The 27,971-nt window shown below is 43.1% G+C and overlaps 1 protein-coding gene across 1 annotated transcript in view; it reads right to left on the bottom strand.

Moving 5' to 3' along the window:
* The window catches only part of Cdk6 (cyclin dependent kinase 6), a 199,244-nt gene that overhangs the window by 41,238 nt on the left and 130,035 nt on the right, over positions 1 to 27,971 (bottom strand). Inside the window, exon 5 of the mRNA XM_027389836.2 lies at positions 16,699 to 16,808. Within this exon, the coding sequence (XP_027245637.1) occupies positions 16,699 to 16,808 (110 nt within the window). The remainder of the gene's footprint in view (positions 1 to 16,698; positions 16,809 to 27,971) is intronic.

Below are 27,971 nucleotides of genomic sequence, written 5' to 3'. Positions count from 1 at the left end.
CTATGTTGCAACTCACTCTGTAGACTAGGTTGGCCTTGAACTCAGAGAGCTGCCTTCCTATGCTTCCAGAAGGTGTGCTCCACCACTGCCTGGTAAAATTGCCTGGCCAGAATATAGGTTTTTAAGAGTATTACGTTACATTCTCATGATTCTCTGAGTTTTCTAAGTATCTGTTGTTGCTGTTGCCACAATGCCAACATTATGTATAAAGTCTCACTATTTGAAGTGGAAAGTAAGAGCTGGGGGGCAGGTGACTGATGTCCTTTGGTTCTTTCATATAGAATGTTTGGGGACTTCTTGAGTCTAAGAGCCAGAAAGTCCCAGTTTCTGGAATATTTGCACATTTCAGGAAAGGATAGCAACTATGAGTAAAGCCAATCCTCATTTCAAAGCTATGTGCTAACTACAGTATTTATTGATTATTGATTTTCACTAAAAGGGGAAGTGGGCACAGGGCAGTTAAGCCTTGTGTTTACAAGGCTAGTATATGGAAGGGCTGAGAGTTAAACCCAGGCAGTCTGGTATCACAGTGTCAACCTGTGTGTTTAGCTACCTTTGGGGTTACAGTGTACATTAGCACACTTTTGTGTGGCTGAAGCAATTCACACTGCAGACAGTCATTGCACCTTTATGTTGGGATGAAGCCTTGTGTAAGAAAGTAGCCTTTAGAGCTGAACAAACATGAAATCACACATCCTAAAAAAAGAAAAAAAAATATGCCTATGTTTTGTACTTGTACCCAGAGAGATAAACAAACAAATAGCACGGGCCCATTGTCAAAACAACTCCTTTTGAATATTTTCTTCCTCTCACCAATTTGTTACCATATACAGTACCAACTGTAGGTAAACAAACGAGTAGCAGCAAACATTACACCCACACTCCTAATTACAGCACTCTGCAAGGCTCCTTTGTCGATATGGCTCATCTCTAAAGTATTTCCTACCAAACGATACACATGTGCATATATATATGTTTAGCTGGGTGTGGAGCACAGGCTCCCTTTGAGTTTTTCCGGCCTCAGATCTGAGGTTCCTTACTATGTAAACAATTCTCAGATATCAAGCAACAGCCATTCTGGGTTGCATGTTCTTGGATGTCTACTGTTTACTCTATTGTGTTCTGCTGGAGTTTTTGTTGTTGCCATTACTTTCCATGTTGGTTTATTGCCTTCTGATTGCTGCTGTAACTAATTACATTACATTCAGTGGCTTCAACAATCCTAGTGCCGTCTCACAGTTCTGTGTGGGTTGAAGCCCAGGTCTGGCATGGCTCAGATGGTTCTTTAACTTCTGATATCAAGATATCAGCAGAGCTGGGGGTCATTCTAGACACTGTAGGAGTAAACTTGCTTCTAATCTTGGTCAAGTTGTTGGCTAAAGTCATTTCAATGTGGCTATAGAATGGACTGATTTCTTGAGGGCTGTGAGTCAGGGCTGTTTTTTATTCCTAGTAGCCTCTCTCCAGCTCTATTTAACCTGAAAGCTCTTTGATGTTCTCTTCTGCTTCCACTCTGAGACAGTATTATCTCTCCCTAAATATCTATCTATCTATCTATCTATCTATCTATCTATCTATCTATCTATCTATCTATCTATCATCTATCTATCCACCCATCTATCATCGTCTACTTATGAAAGACCCACAGGATTAGACTGGGCCCATCTCCCTATTCTAAAGTTTATCATCTCCCATCTCCACTGGGCAGGACTCTTCAGCAATGGGCATGGAATTACGTTAATACCTAAACAATGCGTAAGGTATGAGGGAAACAGCAATGTCAATAACAGGTAAATAACTTTAATAAGACACTACAAGGGCATTCTCATGGGAGGAGAACACCATTGATCAAATGCTTTTACAGTTCAATACTTCATAATCTGTATTGATATAATATTATTAAAGAATTTCACTCATGTTAAATATTTATTAATTCAATTTTTGTATTAGCATAGACTATCTTTAAAGGGAAAAATTCAAGAGAGAATGTCAGAAGTAATACCATCACAAGGAACAAATTTTCTCAACTTGATGTTGAACTCCATGTGCCTGTGTATTCTAAATTCCAATTCCAAGTTTCAGAGTTACCCATTGCTCCCAGCCTCTTAAAGACTACAATTTGGCTATCCATTTTGTCTTTATAATGTGCTCTCATTTCATTCATCTTCCTGTCTATTTCATCTTTAGTTTTTCACTTGGACCTAGTCTTCTCTGTATTATAGAAGGTCTTTAGAGAGAACACTGCTTTGTTAGTTATTGGTGGGCTAAAATGACTTTCGTCATATATAATTAGGCCTTTAAATCTGATGTTACAATCTTGCCTGAGGCTTTTTTTTTGGGAATTTCTGAAGTCCAATTACAGGGTTATTCTCATAATAAGGACTAATAAGTCATAATGAAATTATTTGCTTTTAAGCCTCATCCACATGTTGTTTTGAAAAATATCCTCACCCAGCCACATTCCTACAGGGTCATTAGTGTGACCAGTACAAACAGGTGAGGTCTGCTGGCATCCTGGCTCTCCTGAGAGCTTTGGAGGAGAGGTAAGTGTTGGGTCAGGGGACAGTCTCATCTTGCATCCATCATACCATGCCATTCCACTCCCAAGTTCTAGCCCCGCTATTCCCCTTGGTTAGCTCAAATACATTCAACTAATACTTGGAAGTTTTACAGTCATTTATTTACTCTGTGTGGGTTGGGGGGGCAACACATGGAGGCCAGAAGACTACTTTCCGCAGTTGACCCTTTTCTTCCACCATGTGGGTCTTGGGGACTGAACTCAGGTCAACAGGCTTGGCAACAAGTGCTTTTATTGGCTGAGTCATCTCACCAGCCCTCCAGCTGATATTTAACCAACCAACACAGTTATGGAAATTTCCTGCTACCTTCACACATTAAAGACAACGCAGCAATCTTCAGCTACAGATTTTCCTTTGTCTTCAGCTACAGATTTTTCTTTTGCCTTCACAAAGACATGAAGATTTCTTTAGCCTCAACCGGCTGCTGGTTAAACACAAGAAAACCAAAGAGAAACAAAAGAGAGGTTAGCTAGCTTGGCCTTTTAAAATCTTTCCTTGTAAAACTGAAATGAATTTATTTGATCCTTGTTAGCATCTTTCTTCCCATGTGCTGTGTTGGTCTCTGGAGTGAATCCCATCGGTTGTGTTCTTAGTAGTCACTTCCCTCCTTTATCTTGTAAAAGGAGTTGTATGCTCCTTAAACTTCAACTTGTCAATCAAATTCCATGGCTGTCTTTGTCCGTGGTTTAAGCATAGATGTCAGTCGTCGGCAGTCCTGAGTCGTCGGCAATCCTGAGGTTCAACCTCAAGACTGTTCTTTAGACAGAAGATTGAGTTCTTTATCGAGGCATTCTGGTGAGCAGATGTGTGAGCCTGGAATGACTACATCCACTCAGCGGTGACTGAAGACAGTCTTAGAAGATGCCAAGACACAGGCATGGAGTGGCAGCTTCTGGATTAATTCAGCCCTGAGGTAAACCCACATCTGGAATTACAATTTCTGAAAGTCAGTTTTCTACTTGATCTGAATTGAGTTTTCCACATTCACAGGCTTGGGTGTTATCTTTCAGTGACAGTCCCCACACACCCCTGGCTTTTCTGCATATCCATGCCTTTTTTTCTTTTCTGTTTGGGAACATGTTTCTTTGGTAATATTTTTGACTACTATTTCATGACCATCAGCTTCTTAGTCCAGGTTTCCACACACTGCCCTTCATATCTGTCATTATGTCACCATTTGACAAAATGGTGGCACCTTTATGTTAGCGTTCCGTGAGCCTATCCCCACCTCATTGGTCCTACTTGCCAGTTCTTCCACACTTTGTTATTGAATTTGGTTCCCTTATAGTAATACATCTTGTTCATCTCTCTTTTCAGTCCTGTTCGCACAAATCTACAATATCCAGTCCATGTGGCTTTACTTTCTGTTTTACAGGACATCTTCTAGCAGTTTTTGTGTTACTTTACTGACTTTTAGCAATTTTCTTTGCATTTTTTCTGATTAATTATGATTTTCTAAATTTTGTTTCTTTTGAATCTATAGAAGATTTACTTTGTCTTGCTCAGTATTCTTCCTAAAAGTTGTGTTTTTTTCTTTCAGTTTTCTCCCCCTCATTCTAAGAGAAGCAATTTATCCATTCAAGTTAATTGCAGTCAATGCGCATATAATTATTTTGAACTCACATGTACTGTTCTCATGAGTAGATACTGTATTTTACAAATCTTACATGTTTGAGATAATATTACTCTTACATCTATTTTCACCTGAAGATAGTCCATCACTTCCTCTGGAAGCCTGGCCTTTTTTTCTTTTTCTTTTTCAGTGGTAGAGGTAAGTTCACAGTACCATAGACCTCTCAGTAGGAACAGGAACCCATCTACATCAACAAACTCATGCCTCTGTGTGTGTGTGTGTGTGTGTGTGTGTGTGTGATGCATGCACACTCAAACAACCAACAACTCTTACTCCTATTCTTCAGAAAATTCTAGTATCTGTATGTTTAAATTTGGCAAGCGAACTGGTGCAAGACACAAAAAACCTGACTGCACGACGCACTATTAGGGAAGGTAGGCGTGCGTGTGATCATGTTGAATGCTCTGTATTTTGAATGGTTAAAATAAGATGAGAGAGGAGCGAGCAATTGGTGGAGCTGATGGGACAGAAAGAGGGAAAGAGAGGAAGGCAAGGGACAAGGAAGAGGAGACAAGGTAAGGGAGGGAGGAAAAGGCACTCCAGGATTTATAAGAAAAAGGCTCAACGATCCTCAGCCAATTGGAGTCGTTAAATGCCACCCCTGCCATTCAGGAGAAGGCCGGAGTGGAGGCAGACTCAGCCTGGCACCCAGAGGACCCATAGCCTGAGTACCAGACAAAGAAAACAGCAGTCCCCCAAATGGAGCGCCCAGGTTGTCAGTGCCACCTGTCACTTCAGTGTGCCATCTTTCGCCACACTTCACCATTTGATGGAATGTTAGCACCACATGAAGGAAACCACATAGGAATACAGTGAAATTGCCCGACCTTAGTATTACCGAAAATAACGCTATTGACTCCCCTTTATTATCCTGTCTAGGAAATCTGCATGGATGCTACAAAACATCAAATACATCGTGCTTTGACGGCGTTTCCAAGGCCAGGCTCAACTTGGATTGGAGGTTCACGGAGCAGTTAACATCACTTGGCACAGGCCTGGGAATTTTTGTTTTCTATCATGACAAAGCACCTCCCGCCCATCTATAAAAGGAGGCAAGGAGATGTTTGTCATCCACTAAAGATAAGATTGGTAAAACTGGCTTTCTTGCACCCAATGTCTCCTTTCTCTGCAAGTATTTTATAATTCAGAGTGGGTGGCTCCTTGCTTCAAATTATTTCTATCCAACCCAGTGGTCGAAAGACAGCACCCAACAGACCTGAGGTTTGAGACTGAATCTGAGCCTTTTCCTATCCAGTAGTGGCTGATGGAGAGGCTTACAGAACTACCCCGTGGTACAGACATACAAAGCAAAACTGCAGTAAAGATGCATCACCAGATGAATACCAATGAAGGAGGAGATAGAGAGAGGTGCCAGGTCCTCTCTGGAGGGTGATCACAGTGGGCCACACAGTTCCCCAAGCACAGACACTGTGGACGCTCCAGAACTATCTTTGGACTGACCGTGGATTAGGAGAATCCATCTGAGACTGTGTTGGAACTTATCTACAACTTTTTTTTCTTAACTGAAAAAAGGAAGATTACTTTACTACCACTGCCATAATAATTAAGAAGGAACCCCACAATGAATGTTATGGCTGAATAACTCTCTCATGCATCACCAAGCTTTAAACAGCATCATAAGAAGTTACTGTATTGGGAGTGCCAACTTGTACAACCACTTTGGAAATCAGTAAGGCAACTCAAGAAAATGGGAATCAGTCTACCACAAGATCCAGCAATTCCACTCCTAAACATATACCCAAAAGAAGCACATTCATACAACAAAGACAACTGTTCAACGATGTTCATAACAGCACGATCTGTAATAGCCAGAAACTGGTAGCAGCCTAGATGCCCTACACAATGGAGTACTACTCAGCAGAAAAAAACAATGGAATCTCGAAATTTGCAGGAAAATGGATGGAACTAGAAGAAACCATTCTGAGGGAGGTAACCCAGTCACAAAAAGACAAACATGATATGTACTCACTCATATGTGGATTTTAGACATAGAGTAAGGGATTACCATCCTACAATCCATACTGCCAGAGAAACTAGTAAACAAGGAGGACCCTAAAAGAGACAAACTTTGTCCCCTGGAGAAGAGGAAAGGGTCACCATCCTCTGAGCAAATTGAGAACATGGGAAGAGGGGGAGGAAACTAAGAGAGTGAGAAGGGAAGAAAAGGAAGGATGCAGAGGTCATGAGGAAGCAGAAAGGTTGAGTCAGGTGTAGATTAGAAGAAAGGACATATGATACCGGATTTACTTGTTTTTAGTTGGTGCCGTTTTATGTAGACAAGGTAACCAAAGATTACACAGCATTCCTGTCTTGTTTCAGCCCTCACAGCCTTTATCTTTTTGGGGATCTGAGAATCAAACCAAGAGCCTCACAGACATTGTACATGCTGGGACCGGTCCTCTACCACTCAGCTACACCCCCAGCTACCATACAACCTTTCCTAAGTTTTAGAAATCTCAACTCTATCCCCTAAGATCAAAACAGATTTTAGTTTAAGCCTCTGGAGGGTGATTTTGTTTAGCTAGCAGAGGTTTTAAATGTGTGTTATCTGACCCTCTAATTTTGCTTCTGGAATTCATCACACAGAAATACTTGGATAAATGTTCTATAAAAATATGGCTGAGGATTTTACAGCAACATTGTTTATAACAGCACCCAAAACAAAGGAACAAACTTTAGATGTTTACCAAAGGAACATTACTGTTCACTTATTTTTAAAATTACAGCTAAGTTATGAAATAAATGGACACAAAACTTTTGATTGGCTTAGTGTGCAACCATTTCTTTGTTTACAGAAGAATGTTTGTATGTATTAAAAACCGTATGTATACATATTTCTGAATTTATAATAAAGGAAAAATAGGGAAGTATGTTCAGGAGGTTAACCTGTGATTTTGTGACATTACTACAAGAAAGTTCCTATCTTATACTCTAGTACCACTTGGCATTTGACAACCAGGCTGTTCCTTACAAGACACAGCTAACTGGTATCTAGGTCTCCTAACTCAGCCCTTTCCTTGGCAGTTCTCCTTTCTGAAGGCAGCACACAGACCAAGGTCACAGACAATGAAGCTCCCCAGTGGCAAGTGGTGTTTAAAGAGCCCATACTGGGAGAGATCTGCTAGTCTTGGTAAACACCAACTTAGAGGTGTGATTGATGCCCAAGACAGGTCTATAGAAGCTGAGTATGGTGGCATTAAAGTGAATAGTGGACATTCTATACACTGTCTAAGATTGCAGGAGCCCAATATAGTCAAAACGAGGAAAGCGAGGAACGGCAAATGTCTCAAGTTGTACACAGGAGGTGTCTGAGGACTCCTAGGCACAGTGAACTCTGTAGAAAGGCATCAGGATCTCTAGATGGATCCCAGACCTTACCCAAGCTGAAAGGGCTGGAACACACCCTGGGACTTTTGCTCCTATGAAAGCATTGTATGCCTCACAATTCCTCACTGCAGCTATGGTGGACGACCAGTGTACTCAGGAAGAACAGGGCAGAGAAAAGTTCAGTAAGATAGCTGCAGGCAGGACTGTGGAGTGAGAGGCAGACTGCAGTGGATTCCTCTTGAAGAAGGCAGCTCTTGGTACCGATACAGAAGACAAAAGAAGACAGGTAGGTGCTGGGAACAGAAGGGCCATTGTTTCAAATATTTAAAAATATTTTAATGTATTTTATGTGTATGAGTATTTTACCTGAATTATGTGTATGTATCATGTGTGTGCCTGGTAGCCACAAGAGGGCATAGAATACCCTGGGAACTGGAGTACGAGCAGTTGGGAGTCACCATGTGAGTGTTGGGAACTGAACCCAGGTCCTCTGCAAGAGCAGAAAGAGCCTTTAACCACTATACCATCTCTCCAACTCCAACAGCAGGGCTTTTCTAAGCAGGAAAACCCTGAGACACACTGTAGGACCACATAATGACGACTTTGATAGGAGTATGGATTCATCATAGACACAAGTTGGTGAGGAGCAGAGTTGGCAAGTGACTGTCCCAGGTGTTAAAAAAAGACGTATTTTAGGGCGACAGAAGGGGCCTATTTTAAGGGTGGAAGGGGCAAGGTCCAAGAGACCCAGCATAGACAATCCATGAGACTTGGACGAAGATGACTCTCAGGTGACTTTGAGGACCCATGTGGCAGAAGCGTATTTCATTACAATAAAGAAGGAGAAGAAGCAGATTCCAGGGGCCACGGAAGCCAAAAGTGCCTTGGGGGTATGGGGTTGGCAAACGAGGTCCGTCAGGGTTTTCACAGAACCGGAGCCCACCTGAGGGCCATCTTCATCCTGTCTAAATAAACTTAAAAATGTAGCTTTGGGACACGGGAGATGAAAAGAAGCTGATGAGGAGGACAGAGGCCAAGGTACCCAGGAATGTGCCCGTCACCAACAGGCAGCCAGGCAGGTTTCACAGAGTGAGAGGGGGTACATTCAGAGGCTGCAGGCGACAAGTGAGAAGCTGAAGGAGATCCCTGACGTACCAAGGAGAACTTTGTCTACCTCTTGCGTGCCAGAGGGACTTTGCAGTAGGATGTGATTGGGTTCAGAGCCTCCTCTCGTCACTGATGAAGGAGGCCGTGGTGCTCTGCACTACTGAACCTTGCTGGCCTCCGTGCTGCACCTGTAAACCGAGGTGCAACAGAACCCCATGAAGCTGCTCTGAGATTGAGATGAAACTACATTTTAAACCACCGGATACAGCAGTTGACTCTCAGTAAGTAACCTAAAGCGTCACCCATTACTTTACAAAATATCACTTTATTCATTATTATCGTCCATGGTGATGTGTAGAGTGACTCCCATGTTTGGATCAGAGGACAACGTTGCAGATTGTTTGCTTGTTCTGCCTTTACATGGGTTCTGAGGATCAAACTTAGGCTTTCGAGCCAAATGCCTTTATCCATCGAGCCATCTTGCCAGACTCTACCTGTCATTTTTGTCACTGGAAAGGACTAAAAGATGAGGCAAAGGCAAAGAAGTGAGTGCTTCATGTATGTGTATTCTTTAAAGAAGTTTGGCCATGAAGGGAAGGAGAAAGGCTGGGGGCTTGGGAAGTAGAAAAAAGGTCATTTATGATATGGAGAGTTGAGAGCTAGTGGACGTAGACTCTACTAAATCAGAAAAGGATCACAGACGAAATGCCAAGAACGCAGTTCTGGAATTTGCCTGGACAGGAGGGAGATAGAGAAGGAAAAGAGAAGTAGAAAACGGATTTCTGCGTTGACAGAGAGGGAGAGGAGGAACTTACTTGGATGGCTGTACTGGTCTCAACAAACTGGAGGTGAGGCAGAATGCAGGGCTGGGAGTGTGGGGATCAGCTGGGTCTTAAATACTAACAGTTGGAAGTAAAGGGAATCCTGGCATGGGACTGGGTCTGCCAAGGGAAGGGGAATGGAGGAAAACGGGCATGCCTGTAAAGAGCTAGTAGGCAGGCCACGCCTGTAAAGAGCTAGTTAGCAGGCCACGCCTGTAGAGAGCTAGTTAGCAGGCACTGAGCAAGTACATGTGCCCGAGTTGCCCTTATTTCTGTCCATAAGCAGAATTTTTTAATCACGGACGATTTAGACCAGTAGTTCTCAACCGGTGGGTCACAACCCTCTGGTAAAATTCTACCTCCAAAAATATTTACATTACTATTTATAACATTAGCAAAATTACAGTACTACAGTTATGAAGTAGCAATGGCTGGGGTCATCACAACATGAGGAAGGCATTAGGAAGGCTAAGAACCACTGCCTTAGAAGACACTCCTTCAGGGGCACTTCTCTGAGGAATGGGTGCAAATCCAAAATCTCCCTCAATAGTCACTATATATTTACTGCTAGTTGGTGGAGACATGGAAAGCATAGGCTGAGCAGGTCTGGATTGAGCCAACTGGGGCCTTTACACCGTTCTGTCTCCCACCACGTGAAATTCTTTTTGCTCTGTAGCACGTGGCTCTATGCTAAAACCCTGTGGTTGATGGAATTAAGACTCAGAGTTGGGAGTGTTAAAAAGAAGGCACAAGTATGTTCAGACCGGCAGAATCACTCCCCAGGGCAGCAGATGGATAATAATACCACGGTTCCCTTCTCAGAGACAACAGTGCGTGTACACACACACACACACACACACACACACACACACACACACACACACACACACACACACACACACACAGGAAAAGCTGAGGTGACGACAATGACGGCACCATGAGAAAAAGCCCAGGGCAGCTGGTGATTCGTTGCAGAGAAAGGATTCCAAGACGCAGAGTAGAGAGATTAACAGACATAGAAAGAGCCAGAACGGCTATGTTGGCTGCTAAGAACAGGCATGGGAACCTGAGAATAAAGAGAAAATGGTCTGACGACAGGATAACTAAATATTAGGGAAGGTGAAGTTTTGTCTGTGGAGAAGACCACAGAGAGAGCCAGGACACCAGACTGGCGAGGCTTAATAAGCTGGAGAGCCGTGAAGCTGTCTGCAAGCCCAGACCCAGTGGCTTCTCAGGACAAGGCCACTGTGAAAGTATCTGCTTGCCCTTAGGCAGAACTCTCCTGGACATGCCATCCATCACTCTACCAAGACTGGGCCCCTTCACCTGGGTACCATCTCTGACATTTCCCTGCCCATAAGAAAGCATTTGGATGGTTCTTTAAACAAAGACCAAGAAGAGAGGCGTCAGAAAGTCCAGCTGTGCTAATGCCTGGAACCCTGCACACATGTTCATACATGTCACCTCAGCCTGAGGTGGAAGATTTTCTCACCTGGTGCCTGGGCATCTGGGCAGCCAGTTAAGTACCATTTCCTTGATGTCACTAGGAGCATACTCAGGGTTGGAGATCCACCAACACAGCAAGCAATGGGAGAATTGGCAAGGCACTGAGTAATGGCTTAGACATTTGCTCACTGGCCATTGGAGCCACAAAAGACCATTAGAAACTGGTAGCGTCTTCTGCTGGGCATTTAATTCATAGAAGTCAATGACGACAAGTCTAGAGAGGCCACCAGATGAGGGACCGTAAAACCATGAAGTCTTGTTTGTTTCCTGCTAACAGTGACTGTTTTTGTTATATTCTTCTTGGTGGCATTTGGCATTTCGTAGCTAAGGATCAGCTGGCAACCCAGTATTTCTAAGAATCACTATCTGTTCACCACAATCTCCATATTCAAAGAATCAGCAGCATTTTATTCTTTTTCAATGTGCATTCTCTTTTTATGACTTTGCTTTAACCTGGAAAACCCCAGAACTTTTAAACCATAAACTACCAGTTTTGGCTAGAACGGCAAGGCAACTAATAGATACATGGAAAGCTGAGATTATTAATTTATTTCATCACATAGTTAAATACCATCCCACCCCACACATCTCCCTCCAGCCCTCCCATCATTTTAACTATATGGCTACAGAGCAAATTTCTGACTGTTTTAGCATAAAATACAACTCAATGTTATGTTAAGATGGGTCACTTACAAAGAGCCAGAGGAGGAAGATTAAAAAAACCTAGCTCTAATCCATTTTGTAGAACGCTTCTGTGGGTCAGTGCAGGCAATTATTAAACTCAGATAATAGTGACAGATGGTATTTAACTCTCTGGCTCTTTGGCAACCATCTGCTCTAAGACTTCTTTATTAAGCTTGGATTTCCTAGGTATCAATTCTAGAATAGAAAGCATGTATCTTTTGATAACACTAATGAGGATCAATCAATCTTTCCAATGTTAAGGAGACTGGAAATCAAGGTCATTGAATGTGTCATCTGTTTTTCCATCTCTAAAATATCATTGCTGTTCTCTTGTAGCAATACATAAAATACTCCAGGAAAAAAAAAAACAACAACAACACAGGCTTCATATGTTTGGTAGTATCAGGAGCAAAACCAACAGAGCAGAAAAATCAAAGGCTACAGCGTCAAGCAGACTTTGATCCCCCCTACCCCCCGACATGTAATAGCTGGTGTTCCTGAGAAAGTTATTCACTCTATTTGGAAAGAGTCCATATTGCTATCCTCTGGATACTGGGCCTCTGAATGTGGCCTGGTGAAATAATGTGTGTGAAGGCCCTGCACCTGGGCCTGTCAGAACATGGGTGGTTAACTCCCTTGGCTTCTTTTCTTCTCCCCAGGTTGTGTAAGATGGCAAGTTTTGCTTATGCAAAAATGATTATTCCTCAAAGATCTTAAATAAATAACCAGGATGTGACTTTTAAGCTTTCACTGAGAATTCTTTACCCCCCCAAACAGTTTTCTTATACCAACCCACAGTATCCCATTCTGTATAAGCCAGGTCTGCTTAACAAACACATCACACACCCACTAGGGTTTAAGACAGCCAGTCATCCCTCAAGAGTGGGCCTCTTACACAGTAACCATTCTAGAGGGAGTTGTGTTACAGAGTTCTCATGTTGGGCATTCTCAGCTGGTTCTCAGCTGGTCATGGGTGAGGTCATTTTAAATGATGATGGACATGGACCACGTTCTAATCATCTTGATATTTACACCAACTCTCATGTCTATCAGACAAATAAATAACCAGTTTACCAAAGCTATGGCTTTACATATTCTTGTTTAGGGTGAGGCTAAATAAAAAACTAGGCTGATTAAGGGAAGTAAAAAAAGGTAAGTAAACTGCAATAAAGCTGCCATAAGGGTATAGCAAAAATAGCAGCGGTACTAAAGATGATACGCTGTATAAATTACTGCCTCTGCAACCAGCAGGAACACAAAATGGACAGGTATCAGTATTCCCAGACTTAGATTAGCCTGCGGTAATCAAAGAGTACGCTTTCGGGATCCTGGGTTTTTGAGTTCTCAGTAGGATCTACACAGCATCAGGAGTCCGCTGGATCCCAGCGATGCTGGAGTACCAGGACACTTCTGACCTAAGTATGATGCACGCCGTGCCTGCATACCTGGGTAGTGTCAGTGAGAACTGAGCAGAAACTAAGTCCAAAGTTCGACATCCATGCTCAAGGTCACAGTCAAACCAGCAGGGGCAACCAGGGACAGGGCTATCCTAGGAAGGTTAGGTGTTTGGTCTAGATTTATTCTGTTTAGCTTTAGGACCCAGTTTCTGCGTCTGTTTCCTCCTTCAATCATTTATTTTTTTTCCCTCTCAACCTTTATGTAGGAGAAAGGGTACTTTCCTGTGACCATAATCTGAGGAGCCAATGGGTCTCTACCTAGTATCTTACTCTCCCAGCAAAATAGAGGATTGCCACCATCACCAAGAAGACTTTTCGTGAGCTGCCTTTCTCAGTCCTAATTCTGAGGTGGGAAGAGGGGTGTTCTTGTCATGGTGAATTGGAATACATTAGGAAGATTTCCTATAGGAAAAAGGTTGCAATGAACTAGCAATACAATGTTTCATGTATGTTCCAAATTATTCAAGAGCCTGTAAGCTAGGCTGGGAAGCTGGTTATCAGTTTACACTAATCACTTAGGTGTAAATAAATATGTGGAAGACTTAAAAGTGCAACTTTGGGTTGAACAGTTCCATAGGTGGGTGCCACTCAGACTTTTAAAGATATAGCCAGAATCTTACTAATCTAGTATCTTAAGTTTTTATCTTTTGGCATCTTCAAAAATAGGCTTTTAAAATCACCAATCACGGCTAATCTAGTAGTATTGTGGAAAAATAACCGACTTCTCCACCCCCAAAATAGGGACTCCATTTTTACACTGAGGAAAATTCTAGCCTCATAAATATAATTCCAGTGAACATTTTTCTAATTGACTTGTAGAACTGAGTTATTCCCTGGATAGCCTGGACACCTGTCCTGACTTCTACCAAGCTCTACTTCTAGGTCTTAATCCAATGCCTGACCCTTAACCTAATAGGTTCCACTCTTGATGGATGAAAGAATCAGCCAAGGCACATGTAAAAGACAAGATTCATGACCCAACTCATCGATGAATCAGAGCCCCAAGAGAGTGTGGAGACACACGTTTTTAAGTACTGCCCATTTCTGGCCACACCATCATCCCATCTAGTGGTTCTTAGCCTGTTATTAGGATCAAGTGAAGGGATCACCAAAACACAGGGAGACAGAATCTAGCCCCAGAATCCCAACTCGGGACGTGTAGGATGGGTCCTAAGAATTCACATTTCTAAGAAAGGTCTAAAGCGCCACCCAGGGACCACACTTTCATACACTACTTACTGAAAGACGGAACAGACAGCTTAGTTGGTGAAGTGCTTGTCTAGCAGACACAGGCACCTCCAGCACCAACAGAAAAAGCAGAAAATGGCAAGCGTGTGCAATCCTGTGGCTGGGGAGGTGGAAACAGGTGGGACCCCTGGGGTCAGTCAGCCTAGCTTAATCAGCTAACCCAGTGAGACTGCCTGTCTCCAAAACAAAATGTGGATGACACCGAGGTAGACTTCTGAACTTCACATGCGTGCAAGGTACACAAGCCTTTTTCCCTCAAGTGTCCTAAGCCCTACTTACTAGCCTGGTTGATAGTCACAGCAATTTTTATTCCTTCCCTTGTTTTTTTGTTTATCATTATTATTTTATGTAAATCGTTACTAGATTAGAATTTACTGGACTCCCTTTCTTCTTCCATCAAGGGTTAGAAAAGGAAATGCAAGGGAAAACTGGCAATGTTCTGGACACACAGTAGGCCAGCAGGAAACACTGTTTGTACCATCAGGTGTGTCTCTGCCACGATCCCATCTGTGCGGCACAGTGAATTCTGCCGAGGTCTGGCAGCCCTTCACAAAGCTCACCGCACACACTTCCTCTGGCTGTAACAAACGGCAAGCCACAATGGCCAACCACTTCTTTCCTCAGAAAAGAGGCTGCACAGAGCCATCTTCTGCATATGCTCAGTGGGCAGGCACTCGGCTTCCTCACTCACCTCTTGTGAGGGAAACAAGAATAGCAAAGAAGAGATCACAGTTAGCCCTCTGTTTATTTTCCTGACAGGATTTTATCGTGCTGCTTGCCTATTTTTGTGACCTGAATGTCATGTGAACTACAGCTTTCACATGCAGGTGGCCCCGGACATCACGCAGCTCTCCCACCACTGCTGAGAACATCTCCAATGCGTGGTAGACACTGGGACACACCGAGCACACACAAAATCCTTGCAGATCATTAGATTCCCCCTTCTAAGCAAATCTCCATTTCAAGCATGCATTTTACTTTGTGTGCACGGGCATGCCACAGCAGACCCATGAAGGTCAGGGGACCGGGGAGTCAGTTTTCTTCATGTGCAATGTGTGTCTTGGGACTAAATTCAGGCCCTCAGGCTTGGCAGCAAGTGCTCACTGAGCATCTCATCGACCCGAAAACCTCGATTTTGATTTCTATATCCGAGGTTCTATTTTGTCCCTCTATAGTGGCTAAATACACCTGATCTCTCCTCCATGTGGAGGGACTCTGTCAGTGCTGTGAAGCACCACTCATGGCCACCTTGCCTTCACCTTTTTTTTTTTTTAATTTAAATTAGAAACAAGCTTGTTTTACAGGTCAATCCCAGTTTCCTCTGCCTCCCCTCCCCCCCACTAACCCCCTATCCCATCCCCATTCTGCTCCCCAGGGAGGGCGAGGCCTTCCATGGGGATCTTCAAAGTCTGTCATATCATTTGGAGCAGGGCCTAGGCCCTCCCCTGTGTGTCTAGACTGAGAGAGCATCCCTCTAAGTTGAGTTTCCTAAAAGCATCTGTGTACTAGGGAGAGATATCTCAGCTGTTAAAGGCTAGGCTTACAACCAAATATATAAGACTTTGCCTTTTTAATAAAAACACCTAATCCCCTCCCCCAACAGTTTCCACCATTAGAATTTTTGTTAAAAACCCCTGTGTATTTCATAGCCTTGACTGTGGTGATATTTTGTTTATGATATAATAAACAAAGCTTGCCTGAAGATCAGAAAAGCAAAGTTGCCAGCCTCTAGAGAGTTCTCACCTCTACCAATACCCAGACAGAAGAGGGGATCCACCGAACCTCAGACTCCACTGCACTGCTCCTCAGACTCCCTGAGATTGCCCCGAGTTCCTGTCTCCTCCCACTTTATAGTTCCTCTCCGCCCAGTCATATCACTCCTGTCTCCACCTCCCCAGAGCTGGGACTAAAGGTGTGAGTTATGTTTCTGTTTTAGACTGACTCACTCTCATGCTACACAGAGAGCCATCTGCCTCTGTCTCCTGAGTGCCGGGATAAGAGCTGTGTACCACCACTGCCTGGCCTCTATGGCTGGGGCTAGCTTTGCACTCTGATCTTCAGGTAAGCTTTATTAGATTATAAACACCCGATCATCCTCCTGGGGATAAAGTCCACCCTGAGGGTCTTTCTTCACTGCTAGTACCGAAAGATGCTTCAAGTTAACTAGTAAGGCATCCGGGGATTGCTCCTCAAACAGAATGTGGACCTAGGACAGGACCAATCACAGTTGGGTCTGACCATGACCTCAAATGGGACCGAAATGCCACGCTGCCACTTAAAAGACCGATTATTCAAAGAGGAAAAGGAGTCCTTACTTTCTGCGAAACATTTCTGCAAATATGCAGCCGACACTCCAAAGGTCCACGGGGGTGGCGTAGCTGGACTGGAGCAAGACTTCTGGGGCTCGGTACCACAGTGTGACAACCTGCAACAGCAAAGGAATCTGAGCATTACTGAGGAGGCCAGCTGTTGGATTACATGCCAGTCTTGTGTGGCTCAAGGGCAAGATCCAGTTCATAAAACATTCCCATACATCAAGGTAACAGCATGACCACAACATGAAGTGTGCAGGACGCGTTCATAGGCCCGGAAATTGCATCATCCCACATCCTGGACTCCCATTTCAGACTGACTGAATGGGACCAGGAATGGCAAGTTACACAAGTTTCAGAAAGCAAAGTAAAAAAAAAATAAAACAAAGCAAAAACTCTGTTATGAGACTTCAAAACAACACGTGGAAAACAATGTGATGGCTCAATCCCCAAGTTACTATAAGGAAACGAGGAGACTCCAAGGGCTGCTGGAGGATGACCCTGAAGCGCACAGAGCCTCCCAGGCCGAGTCAAAGCTGTTCTGAATATGACGCTATGGGGAATCAAAACAAACTCCCTTCCATGCCGCTTGTTTCAGCAACCAAAACCCAGGAAAAACCAGAGAGAATGCACCCAAGTGTGAAGACAGAGCTGCAATCACAGAACCACCGAACAGAGAACAGATTAAAGAAACACAACTGTAATGCTTAAAACACCAGGTCAAGGCTCTAGATTTGTGTGTGAAGAGGGGGCCATGTGCGTCTCTGCTCTGGAGAAGAAAGGCAGATGTTGTCCAGATATCTGAAGTAAGGGTGTGTTCTTTACTGTCAGATATTCCATCAACAGCTTCCACATATTTTAACCCACACTTTACAATATTCAGATCCCTTTATTCTCATTGCTTTGTCTTCATTACTATCTAGATTTCCTGAAATACTGGCTTCGTGCGCTTTGACCCTGTGTTAGTTGGTGCAGTGACATTGGGGTAGCAAGTCTCTAAAAATGTCCCTCATCCATTTCCTCTCCTTGCACATTCTTCCCCGCACAGGATGGAGTTTGCTTGGCTTTCACTGAAAGCGGGCTGCTTGACCCAGAGAACATGGCAGTGATGTCTGAGGCTAACAAGCCCAGTTCACAGGGTGTTTTGTAGCCTGGCCCTTTCAAGGGCTTGCTCTTACAGTGCTTCTGCTAGGGACCCAGCAGTGATTCTGCTGCAAGATGCCCACAAAGACGCCCTGACAGCCCCTGCTAGGCTCTCAGTTGAGAGCTTTGTGAGCCAACAATATTAGACAACTGAGGCCAGCTTGCCCCCCAGATGACTAAAGACTGCCAACCTACAAGAATATGAGCAACAACAAAATGGCGTTGTTTTAACTTTTGGAGGCGGGCACACAGCAACACTGGCAGTTCTCACCTCTTCACCTCATGTTTCGCTTCAAATTCACCAAGGAGTCAATTTTATTTAAGGGACACCTGGCTGACATCTAATGGAGAGGAGGACACCAGCCACAGTGGCACATGCCTAATCTTAGCACCTGGAGGCTAAGGCAGGAGGAGTGTCATGGGTTTTAAAACCAGCCTACGACACATAGTTGAGAACCTATCTTGAAATAATAGCAAAAAAAAAAAAAAAAGGAAGAATTGTGGTAATGTAATAGAAATAAAACTTGAATACAAACGGAACCAAAACAATGTTATCTTGGCTATCACCTGGCTCTGTCCTCTCTGGCACCTCTCTCAGTGCTTTGACACCCCTGACACTCTAGTCAAACACTGGACTGCATCACTGTTTTCAACCCTGACGGTGAATGGAACCATCTGTGAAACTTTTAGAGAAACCAAGGGGTTCTGATATCATGCTAACTCACCAACTAGAGGGCCCTTGTTTGTTTCTTATTTTTCTTCTTTTAATGTGCTTGAGGGAATGTTTAGCGAGGTTCGAGCACCGAGGGTCTATGTAACAGCCTACAGCTCTTGCCACCACCCATTTATTCATTCTGTTCTCTCAGCTCAAGAAGCTTTTGCTTCCTCCCTCTATGTGTGGAGATTCTAGTCATCTCACAAGGCCCAGTAGCTTGCCACCAGCATTCTGCACTCACTGCTACCTCTCAACAGTTCACGATTCCTTCCTGATTCCTCTGGACAAGGCGTTATCCACTGTATGCCTGTAAACGCCTATTACAGTACGGAGTCTGTCTATAACAACTAGGTTGTTAATACCAGAATAGTGATTTTTAAGGCAGTAAGTCCTAGGAAGGCAACTGGGCAAAATTTACTTTTATTTTACTAGCATACATAGGAGGAGGAGCACCTCTTTATTTCTGACACAATGTTAACACTGGTCAGATGCAAACTGTTCACCAAATTCCAGCTGATTCCACCAAAATATCTCTCTCTCTCTCTCTCTCTCTCTCTCTCTCTCTCTCTCTCTCTCTCTCTCTCTCTCTCACACACACACACACACACACACCCCTCACATACATTGTGAAGGCACAACTTTATTTGTTCATCTGCCTCAATTAAAAATAAAGCCTAACCTTGCACAGCCACTTTGGAAATCAGTATGGCGACTCCTCAAGAAAATCGGAATGAGTCTACCACAAGATCCAGCAATTCCACTCTTAGGCATATACCCAAAAGAAGCACATTCATATAACAAGGACATCTGTTCAACCATGTTCATAGCAGCATTATTTGTGCTGAAACTATTTGTGCCAGAAACTGGAAGCAGCCTAGATGCCCCTCAACCAAAGAATGGATAGAGAAAATGTGGTACATTTACACAATGGAGTACTACTCAGTGGAAAAAACAATGGAATCTTGAAATTTGCAGGCAAATGGATGGAACTAGAAGAAACCATTCTGAGGGAGGTAACCCAGTCACAAAAAGACAAACATGGTATTACTCACTCATATGTGGATTTTAGACATAGAGCAAAGGATTACCAGCCTACAATCCACACTGCCAGAGAAGCTAGGAAACAAGGAGGACCCTAAAAGAGACAAACATTGTCCCCTGGAGAAGAGGAAAGGGTCAAGATCTCCTGAGCAAATTGAGAGCATGGGAAGAGGGAGGAGGGAGCTAGGAGAACGAGAAGGGGAGAAGAGGAGGGATGTAGAGGATATGAAGGAGCAGAAAGGTTGAGTCAGGGGAAGAATCCACGATAACAAGAATGGAGATAGCATAATAGAGGGAGACATTTTAGGTTTACAGAGAAATCAGACACTAGGGAAATGTCTAGAGATCTACACATATGACACCAGCTAACAATCTAAGCAACAGAGGAGAGGCTACCTTAAATGCCCTCCCTTGATAATGTGATTGATGACTGACTTATATGCCACCCGATAGCCTTCATCCAGCAGCTGGTGGAAGTAGAAGCTGACACCCACAACTATCACTGAACTGAACTGGAATTCAGTTGCAGAGAAGAATGAGTGATGGGCAAAGGGGTCTAGACCAAGCTGCTGAAACCCACAGAAACAGCTGACCTGAACAAGGGAGAGCTCTTGGTCCTCAGACTGATAGCTGGGATACCAGCATGGGACTGATCCAGACCCCAGGAACATGGGTTTCAGTGAGGTAATCTCAGAAATCTATGGGACCTCGTAGTAGTTTAGTACTTATCCCTAGCATAGGTGTGGACCTTGGGAGCCCAATCCACATAGAGGGATACTCTCTGAGCCTAGACACACAGGGGTGGGCCTAGGCCCTATCCCAAAGGATACAATAGACTCTTATGACCCCCCCTATGGAAGGCCTCACCCTCCCTGGGGAGCAGAAAGGATATGTGATAGGTAGGCTGTTAGTTGGGAGGGGGTAGTAGGGGAGGAGGGGAGGGCCTGGGAACTGAAATTGACATGCAAAACAATCTTGTTTCTAATTCAAATAAAACAACAACAACAAAACAAAATAAAGCCTATCATCATACCACATGCATGCCTTGTTATTTTAAGATGCGCCGAGGAAACTGATTTCTGGTGTCTCACCCTAGTAAACGTGGCAACACTATTTTCATGTTCAATACTTTAGTCGGCAGGATCTACTACAATCATTAAAATATTTCAACATTAAGGATAAGAACATTTTGATAGACCTAGGAATTTCTCCTTCTACTCATTTTAAAATTTACTTACCATTCAAAAATACACAGAGATTTTTATCTGATCCTTTTAAAATGTCTATTAATAGTGGCCATGTGATTCTTCTTTGTTTTATAATGACAGACACAACACTACATTTGCTAATACTGCAGCAATTCTGCCTTCTTGGAGCAAACCATTCCTAATCACTGCATATTATCCTCTTGATACTCTTATGAACTGTGCACAAATGTCTGCCTAGGATATTAATATTTTCATCAAAGAGAGTAGCCTGTTTTGACATCAGGAATATGCAACCATTCCACTTTCTTCTTCATTCTTGAAGCACTGAAGACAAAAATAAATGAACCTCTGAAAGGCAAATTCATTGACTACACTTTCAGGTCTACATCTTTGTCAGCTGTGTGTCTTTGCAACTGCTTAAATTTCTTCTTGGTTATTGATTCATTCATGTCTCACCCTCTTCATTAATCAGCTTTGATTATGATCAAAGATTTCTCTATAAACGTCTTAATCTCAATTTTAAACTGTATTGGCTTAAATCTGTATGCAGTATTTCTTACTATCTTAGTTTTAGCTGCTTCTTTGGTTGAACTAGTGTGTGTGTGTGTGTGTGTGTGTGTGTGTGTGTGTGTGTGTGTGTGTGTGTGTGTGTGTGTCCCCTTTAGATTTTCTCTCTTCATATCTGTCAGGTTTGCCGGGAGTTTAGCTATATTATTTATTTTAAAAACTCACATGCAGCTGGGTGTTGGTGGCACATGCCTTTAATCCCAGCACTCGGGAGGCAGAGGCAGGTGCAGGGGGATCTCTGTGAGTTCGAGGCCAGCCTGGTCTCCAGAGCAAGTACCAGGATAGGCTCCAAAGCTACACAGAGAAACCCTGTCTCAAAAAACAAAACAAAACAAAACAAAAAAAAAAAAGAGCACAAAACTTGGAAGAAAGAGCACAAAACTTGGAAGAGTAAATAATCTAGAAAAGTGTCCCAATATTTCCAGATGACCAGATTATTTACAGCTGTCTTGTGTGTTTCACTACTGGGGACCTTATATAAAAGGAACAAGCATCCTACCACTACGTTACAGCCCAGCTCACAGCCTTTTTTTAATGGCTGAGTTATTCTATTTATTACCAGCAGGGACTGTCACCTGTCCCATTTCTACTTTGTTGGCTTTATTTTTGTTTCTTTATGATGACACCTGCTTGCTGCTTGCTCCGTGGGGGTGGAAGAACACCCTGCATCAAGCACAATCTCCATTAACAAGGCTGGATGTCATATAAGTCTTTGCACTTTGCTGTAACTGCCCAGTTCTGAAGCGGGCTGGGCCTTACCACTGCCCCCCCCCATCCCATCTCTCCCCCTAGAGCTTCTAAAGGCTTATATTTCATCTATATAATGTGTTGGCCTCACATTTTTGTCAAATAATATTTATGATGATACAATAGTAGTAAAAGAACGAGAATTTATATGGTACACACGGACTAAAATACAAGTCCTAGTTAATTCAGCTGTAAAATGTAAGAAAACAGCATATTCATTCAGCAATTAAAAAAAAAGGTAAAACAGGAATTAAAACTGTAAAATCGGTACAAAGAAAAAAATGATACATACTGCTGCTGTTGAAGAACATAACACTAAATAAATGGCACGACAAATCCTGACAAGGTGAAAATGGCCTATGAGAAAGATAACAATACAAAAAGTAAGAAGACCCAGTGATATTAGGGAAAAAAAACAACTCTGAACCCAAAGAAATAAACCAAGAGGCGACAAAGACAAAAAACACCAAATAAAGTCCAGAAAGAGACTGATTTATAGGGTTCAACTTACCTACAGGGGTGTCAACCAGGATTTAACATCATACTGCTGAAGGAACTTGTATAAACCCATAAGAAAACAATACGACTAGAAAATGGGCGAAGTCAATCCATAAGCAATACAAACCACCAAACATGAGGCGGGGAGGGGGGATAAGACTATGCAATGAAATTGTTCTGAGCTGGATGGGACAGGGCTGACTTGAAGAAAGTAGCAGAACAGTATTATTGAAAGTTTTAAACTGCAAACTTGCACAAATCTTTAAGGGTAGTTAAGACACCACTTATAAAATTAATAGTACACGTTCCAGATCCAGCATTCTCAGAAATATTTAGACTGCTAAACAAACAGTCATTCCTAAGGATGTTTATGCCACAGTAATGACCACTAGGAGAGCATTATTTATCTTTCGAAGAAGAATGGGATTGTTCTCATCTTGTGTATCCTGCTCACACAGGGCAGATGTCCATGAATAGTGTTGAGCAAGCAATCAACTCTGAGCTCTGCTGCAGTATGTTCTGATTTTTGTAAAAATGTTATGTGTAGGTGTGAACATAGTGACCACAGTGTGCCTAGAACGATGTCTGTAGGGACACAGGCATCAAGCTTGCAGTGGACACCTGTATGTGCACAGGGTGGGAACCAGTTTCGGGGTGTGAGTTTGTTTTCCTTTAGGCAGAATTTCAGATGGTTGGCCCAAAGCATGCAGCTGAGAAAGGCTGGGATTCCAGGCAAGGGCTATCTGATGATCTGCACGCTCCTGGAAAGCTCATGGAGAACCATTAGTGCCAAATGTCCATGAATCCACAGGTAAAGGCAGGCTGAAATTAAACCACTAGTGGGCATGATTTGAAACTTATTTGGAAATACTGTACTGTGAGTCTGCCATTTGGTGTCAAATTATTTCCTTGCACAATGGCTTGCCATTGCTTTCCAGCACGGTCATGCCAATGCTCTGTATGGAATGCCACTTACTACAGACATCCACATAATGACGGCAGTGACAAAGCTAAAACTCTCACTTAGTAAGTCTTACTAACTTCTCTCAAGCAAAGGCTTTCATAGTCTCTGTACAAACCATCACCAATCAAAATGATGAGGAATTATAGTATATTCACACTCTATTTGAACTAACAATATGTATCTAAAGAAGCATTGATTGCTGGCATTCTTGTGGAAAAGAAATTGAGTTGTTAAGATTTACCTTTCTATTTAATTCTCAAGTAGAATAATCCCGAGGGTACCCAGGGCCTACATTTTCCCCCCTCTATTGAAGAATTTATACAGAAAATGTGATACAATTAATCAATGGAGGATTACTCAGTAGAAAAAAGAATAAAAGAAATGGATGGAACTAGAAGAATCCATCTGAGTGAAGTAACACATACACAGAAAGACAAACATGTTATATACTCACAAATGCATGGAATTAGACATAGAGCAAATGATAACTAGTCTACAATCCCTACCACCAGAGAAGCTCGGAACATGGAGGAACCTCAGAGAGACATACATGGTTTCCCAGAGTAGGGGAAAGGCACAATATCTACTGAATAATTTGGAAGCATGGGGAAGGAGGGGGTAAGTGGGAGACACAGGAGGGGAGACACAGAGGGGATGGGAGAACATGGTAGATCTGGAAGATTGGTTACGGGGGGGATGATTAAATAAATGAGAGCAACAAAAGAGTTACCTTAATAGAGGCATAAGTTACAGATTTAAAGAGAAATATGGCACTAGGCAAATGTCCAGGGATCTACAAGGATAATCCCAGGGCCTACTTTTAAAAAGTAACAAAGTACCACCTTTTATAATAGACATAAAGTTACAGTTTCTAAAAAGTCATCCTCTGGTTTATGCATCTCTCTCTCTCTCTCTCTCTCTCTCTCTCTCTCTCTCTCTGTCTCTCTCTCTCTCTCTCTCTCTCTCACACACACACACACACACACACCCATCTTTTCCAGCATCAACATCTTGTTTTATATGCCTATTGTATACTGCCTAATCCAGACTCCTTCACTTCTCCTATCAAGTTGCTATAATTTTAAAACCCAAAATTCTGTATGACTTAAAACATTTTATTGAGACCAAATCTAGTTTTAAGTCCTTGAGAATAAAGTGTAACACATTTTTCTGGCAGCAAAGTACACATCTGTTTTTCTTAGGAATTATTATACTTCTGTGTTTTTGGAAATTTCTGATTAAAAAAAAAAACTACCCAATGCACAACCAGTTTAAATCTGCACAAACATAAAGGTATTAATTATCAATCTAAAGGGATAAAAAATGTTTCATGATTTTACTATATGAAATAAGGACAGTTCTCAAACACACAACTAAATTTTAGTTCTCTGCACCCCACAATTCAAAATATCCTTAAAAGCCAATGTATCATGTCAAGTCTGAGTTTGAAAACAGTCATGGGAAGCCATGAGCTCAACGTGTAAGAATCAAGGCTGAGAAATCTGTGACAAAGGTTGCTACTTATGGTTAACACTGTAGTTGTCCAGTAAGCAAAGATAACAATAGGAACTCTGGGCAGAGTCTGGCTGGGGCCGGCCGGAACCAAAGCAAACACCATGTTTAGTACAATCATTATGGCCTCTAGAGGTGCCGAATGGCTTTGGCAGCAGGAGAGGCAGCTGAGGGTCGAGTTCGAGGATGTTTACACAAGTCAGTGTATCTGTTTAAAGGGCTTTGATCTCTATTCACAATTTTTTTTTTTGAACCAGTTCAATACCACTTTAAGATAAAGTAGAGCCAAGGCCAGTGAGAACTCAAAATACATGTCAGAGTCAACTGCTGCTACTTAATAATCTACTTAGCAGTCTTGTATTTACGCTCACTTCACTTTCACATGGACCCTGAAGACACTGCCCATGCTGAGGGCTCCACGCTCAGTGGCTACGGTTGGTGGAGAGGCCCTGGTGAATGCCAGGCTGGAGAGCTTCCCTTTTGTCTGTCTGGATGATCTCTGCCCTGGAGGCAGCCCTATCTATCTGCCATATGCCTCCAGTTCCTTATTGGGGCTGGCCACTGGGAAGTCTTGGCAGGAGTTCAGAGAGAGGGAGAAGGGAGATCAGGCCCTTAACTCCATGATTTTCTCCCAGAAAGTTGTCTCACAATGCCAATGTCTGCCTCGGGCAGCATGTTCCTTCCAGTGACATCCCCTCCCTGAGCCCCTTCCCTTAGAATCGGGGATTGGTGACAACCTGACGGCTGGAAGATCCAAACCTTGCATCTTTGTCAATCCTGCTGCAGTAAACAGGCCTCCCTGGAAATGCCTCATCTTAACTCTACAGTTTTCTGTCAGGACCCCCACCCCCCTTATACCTTAGTTTACAAAGTGCTGTTTGCTCCTTTGTGGAGGAGGACTTTTGGACAGGACACTCTGTGAGGTGCTCTGTCAACATCTTGAGAGGCCCTCAAATGGCAAGGCGAGGGTAATAAGCTGTCCTGGCATGCCCTTTGATTTGGTGATTCCTGTGGAGTGCTACTCTATTTTCTGGGTCCACTTTAACATGCCGTAATTGCGAACACAGACAACACTTTATGGGGAACATTAACATCATCTTTGACAAGATTACAAAGTCTTCCCAAACCCTGTTCTGACCCATTTATACGTTCAGTGCCAACACAAAAGTCTTTTAATATGAGTGCTTTCATCATATAGAAAATGGTATGGTTTGTGAAACGAAAATTACAATGGGATAATTTTATGGACTTTTCATGAAGGGCCTCAAAAAGTCAAGTATTTAATATTACACATTTAGAATGCATATACGAAGAAAGAATTGGAATTTGAGTTCTTGTAGCAGTCTTCTCAGTATACTGCTATGTGGAAACTATTAAAGGGTTACATACCAGTAAGAACACACAGAATATTTCACAACAGACACGATGGAGCCATCTCACGTTCATTCATTTGTAACTAGCGGCTAAAGGAAGTGTTTGACATGTAGCAAGAGCTGGACAAGCTCTACAGGAGATTCTCCACGCGTGGAGCCCTGTGTGTCTCCTCCATGCCCGGTACATGGAGTGTCTGTGACGCTTTTCTCAGCTCTGTTTTGATACATCCATTACCACCTGGGAGAGTGTTCTTCAGCACCATGGCTGCCTGGCTCCCATGGGATCCATGGTTCCCATTAGGTATGATGATGTCCTACCAACTGGCCTTTGCTTCTGCGGGACCCTCTTGACCTGAAACTCTGCCGGTCTGAATTCTACAGGGCCCCAGAGGCACTCTTCCCAAGCCTTTGTTTTCCATTTGTGTTTGAGTATAGGTAGCTCAAGAAGGTTTCACTGCAGAGAGCAAACCTTATACTTAGATCAAGATGAGTTACAGTTAAGCTCATCCTGAGCTCTCTCTTTAAAAGGCACCATGGTAGCAAGTGACAGTGTGGCCACAAATGAGGAAAGCACAGTCAAGTTATTGGGCTGAAGGGCAACTGGGGGCCAGAGGTGTTGCATGGTCTTAAGTGTGGAGTACCGGTTCAGAGTTCCTCCTGCTTTCTCCTTAAGTGGCTGCTCTCTCAGGCAGTCATTTCACCTAGATGATGAGCAACCCTCATTTCACGTGGAAACCTCAAATTCATCCTGTACCCAGGACTCTACAGAGGACCACACCCACAGTGGTGATCATCTCCTGGCCATCACCATGCGGTCCTTCCATAAAAACTGCAAATTCAGTGTGCCCACACTCCCTTTCATTCGATACTCTTACTTCTTTCTCTTCTTACTTCCTTTCTCTTCATGAGCACACTTACTGCCTATCCAAGTGTCCTGTCTAGTTTTAGGTCAATCTGACACAAGCTAGAGTCATCTGGAAGGAGGGAACTACAATTGAGAAGATGCCTCTGTAAGATCAGTCTCTGGGCAAGCCTGCAGGGCATTTTCTCAATGGGTGATGGGGGGCGTGTATGGCCAACCCACTGTGGGTGGTACCACCCTTGGGTAGGTGGTCTTGGATTCTGTAAGAAAGCAGGCTGAGCAAGCCAGTAATCAACACACACCCTCCATGGCTTCTGCATCAGCTCCTGCCTCCAGGTTCCTGCCCTGCTAGAGTTCCTGTCCTCATTGTTTTTGATCAAGACCTGTATGGAGCTGTGAGTGAAATAAACCTTTTGCTCCCCAAGTTGCTTTTGGTCATGGTGTGTCATCACAGCAGTAGTAACCCTGACTAACACATCAGGTCCTCTGCTTAACTCCATGATCAACTTACTCAGAAATTTTGAGGCTTTTCAAAGATGCACCTTGTGTTATGCCTTGTGGCCTTTAGATAATAGAGGGTTCACCTCAGAAATGGATTCTTAATTCTTGTGAAGCCCACCTTCCTAGTCCATCCCAAAACACAAAT

Source organism: Cricetulus griseus, assembly GCF_003668045.3.
Source record: "Cricetulus griseus strain 17A/GY chromosome 1 unlocalized genomic scaffold, alternate assembly CriGri-PICRH-1.0 chr1_0, whole genome shotgun sequence".
NCBI lineage: Eukaryota > Metazoa > Chordata > Mammalia > Rodentia > Cricetidae > Cricetulus > Cricetulus griseus.
This window is presented reverse-complemented; position numbering and strand designations above follow the sequence as displayed.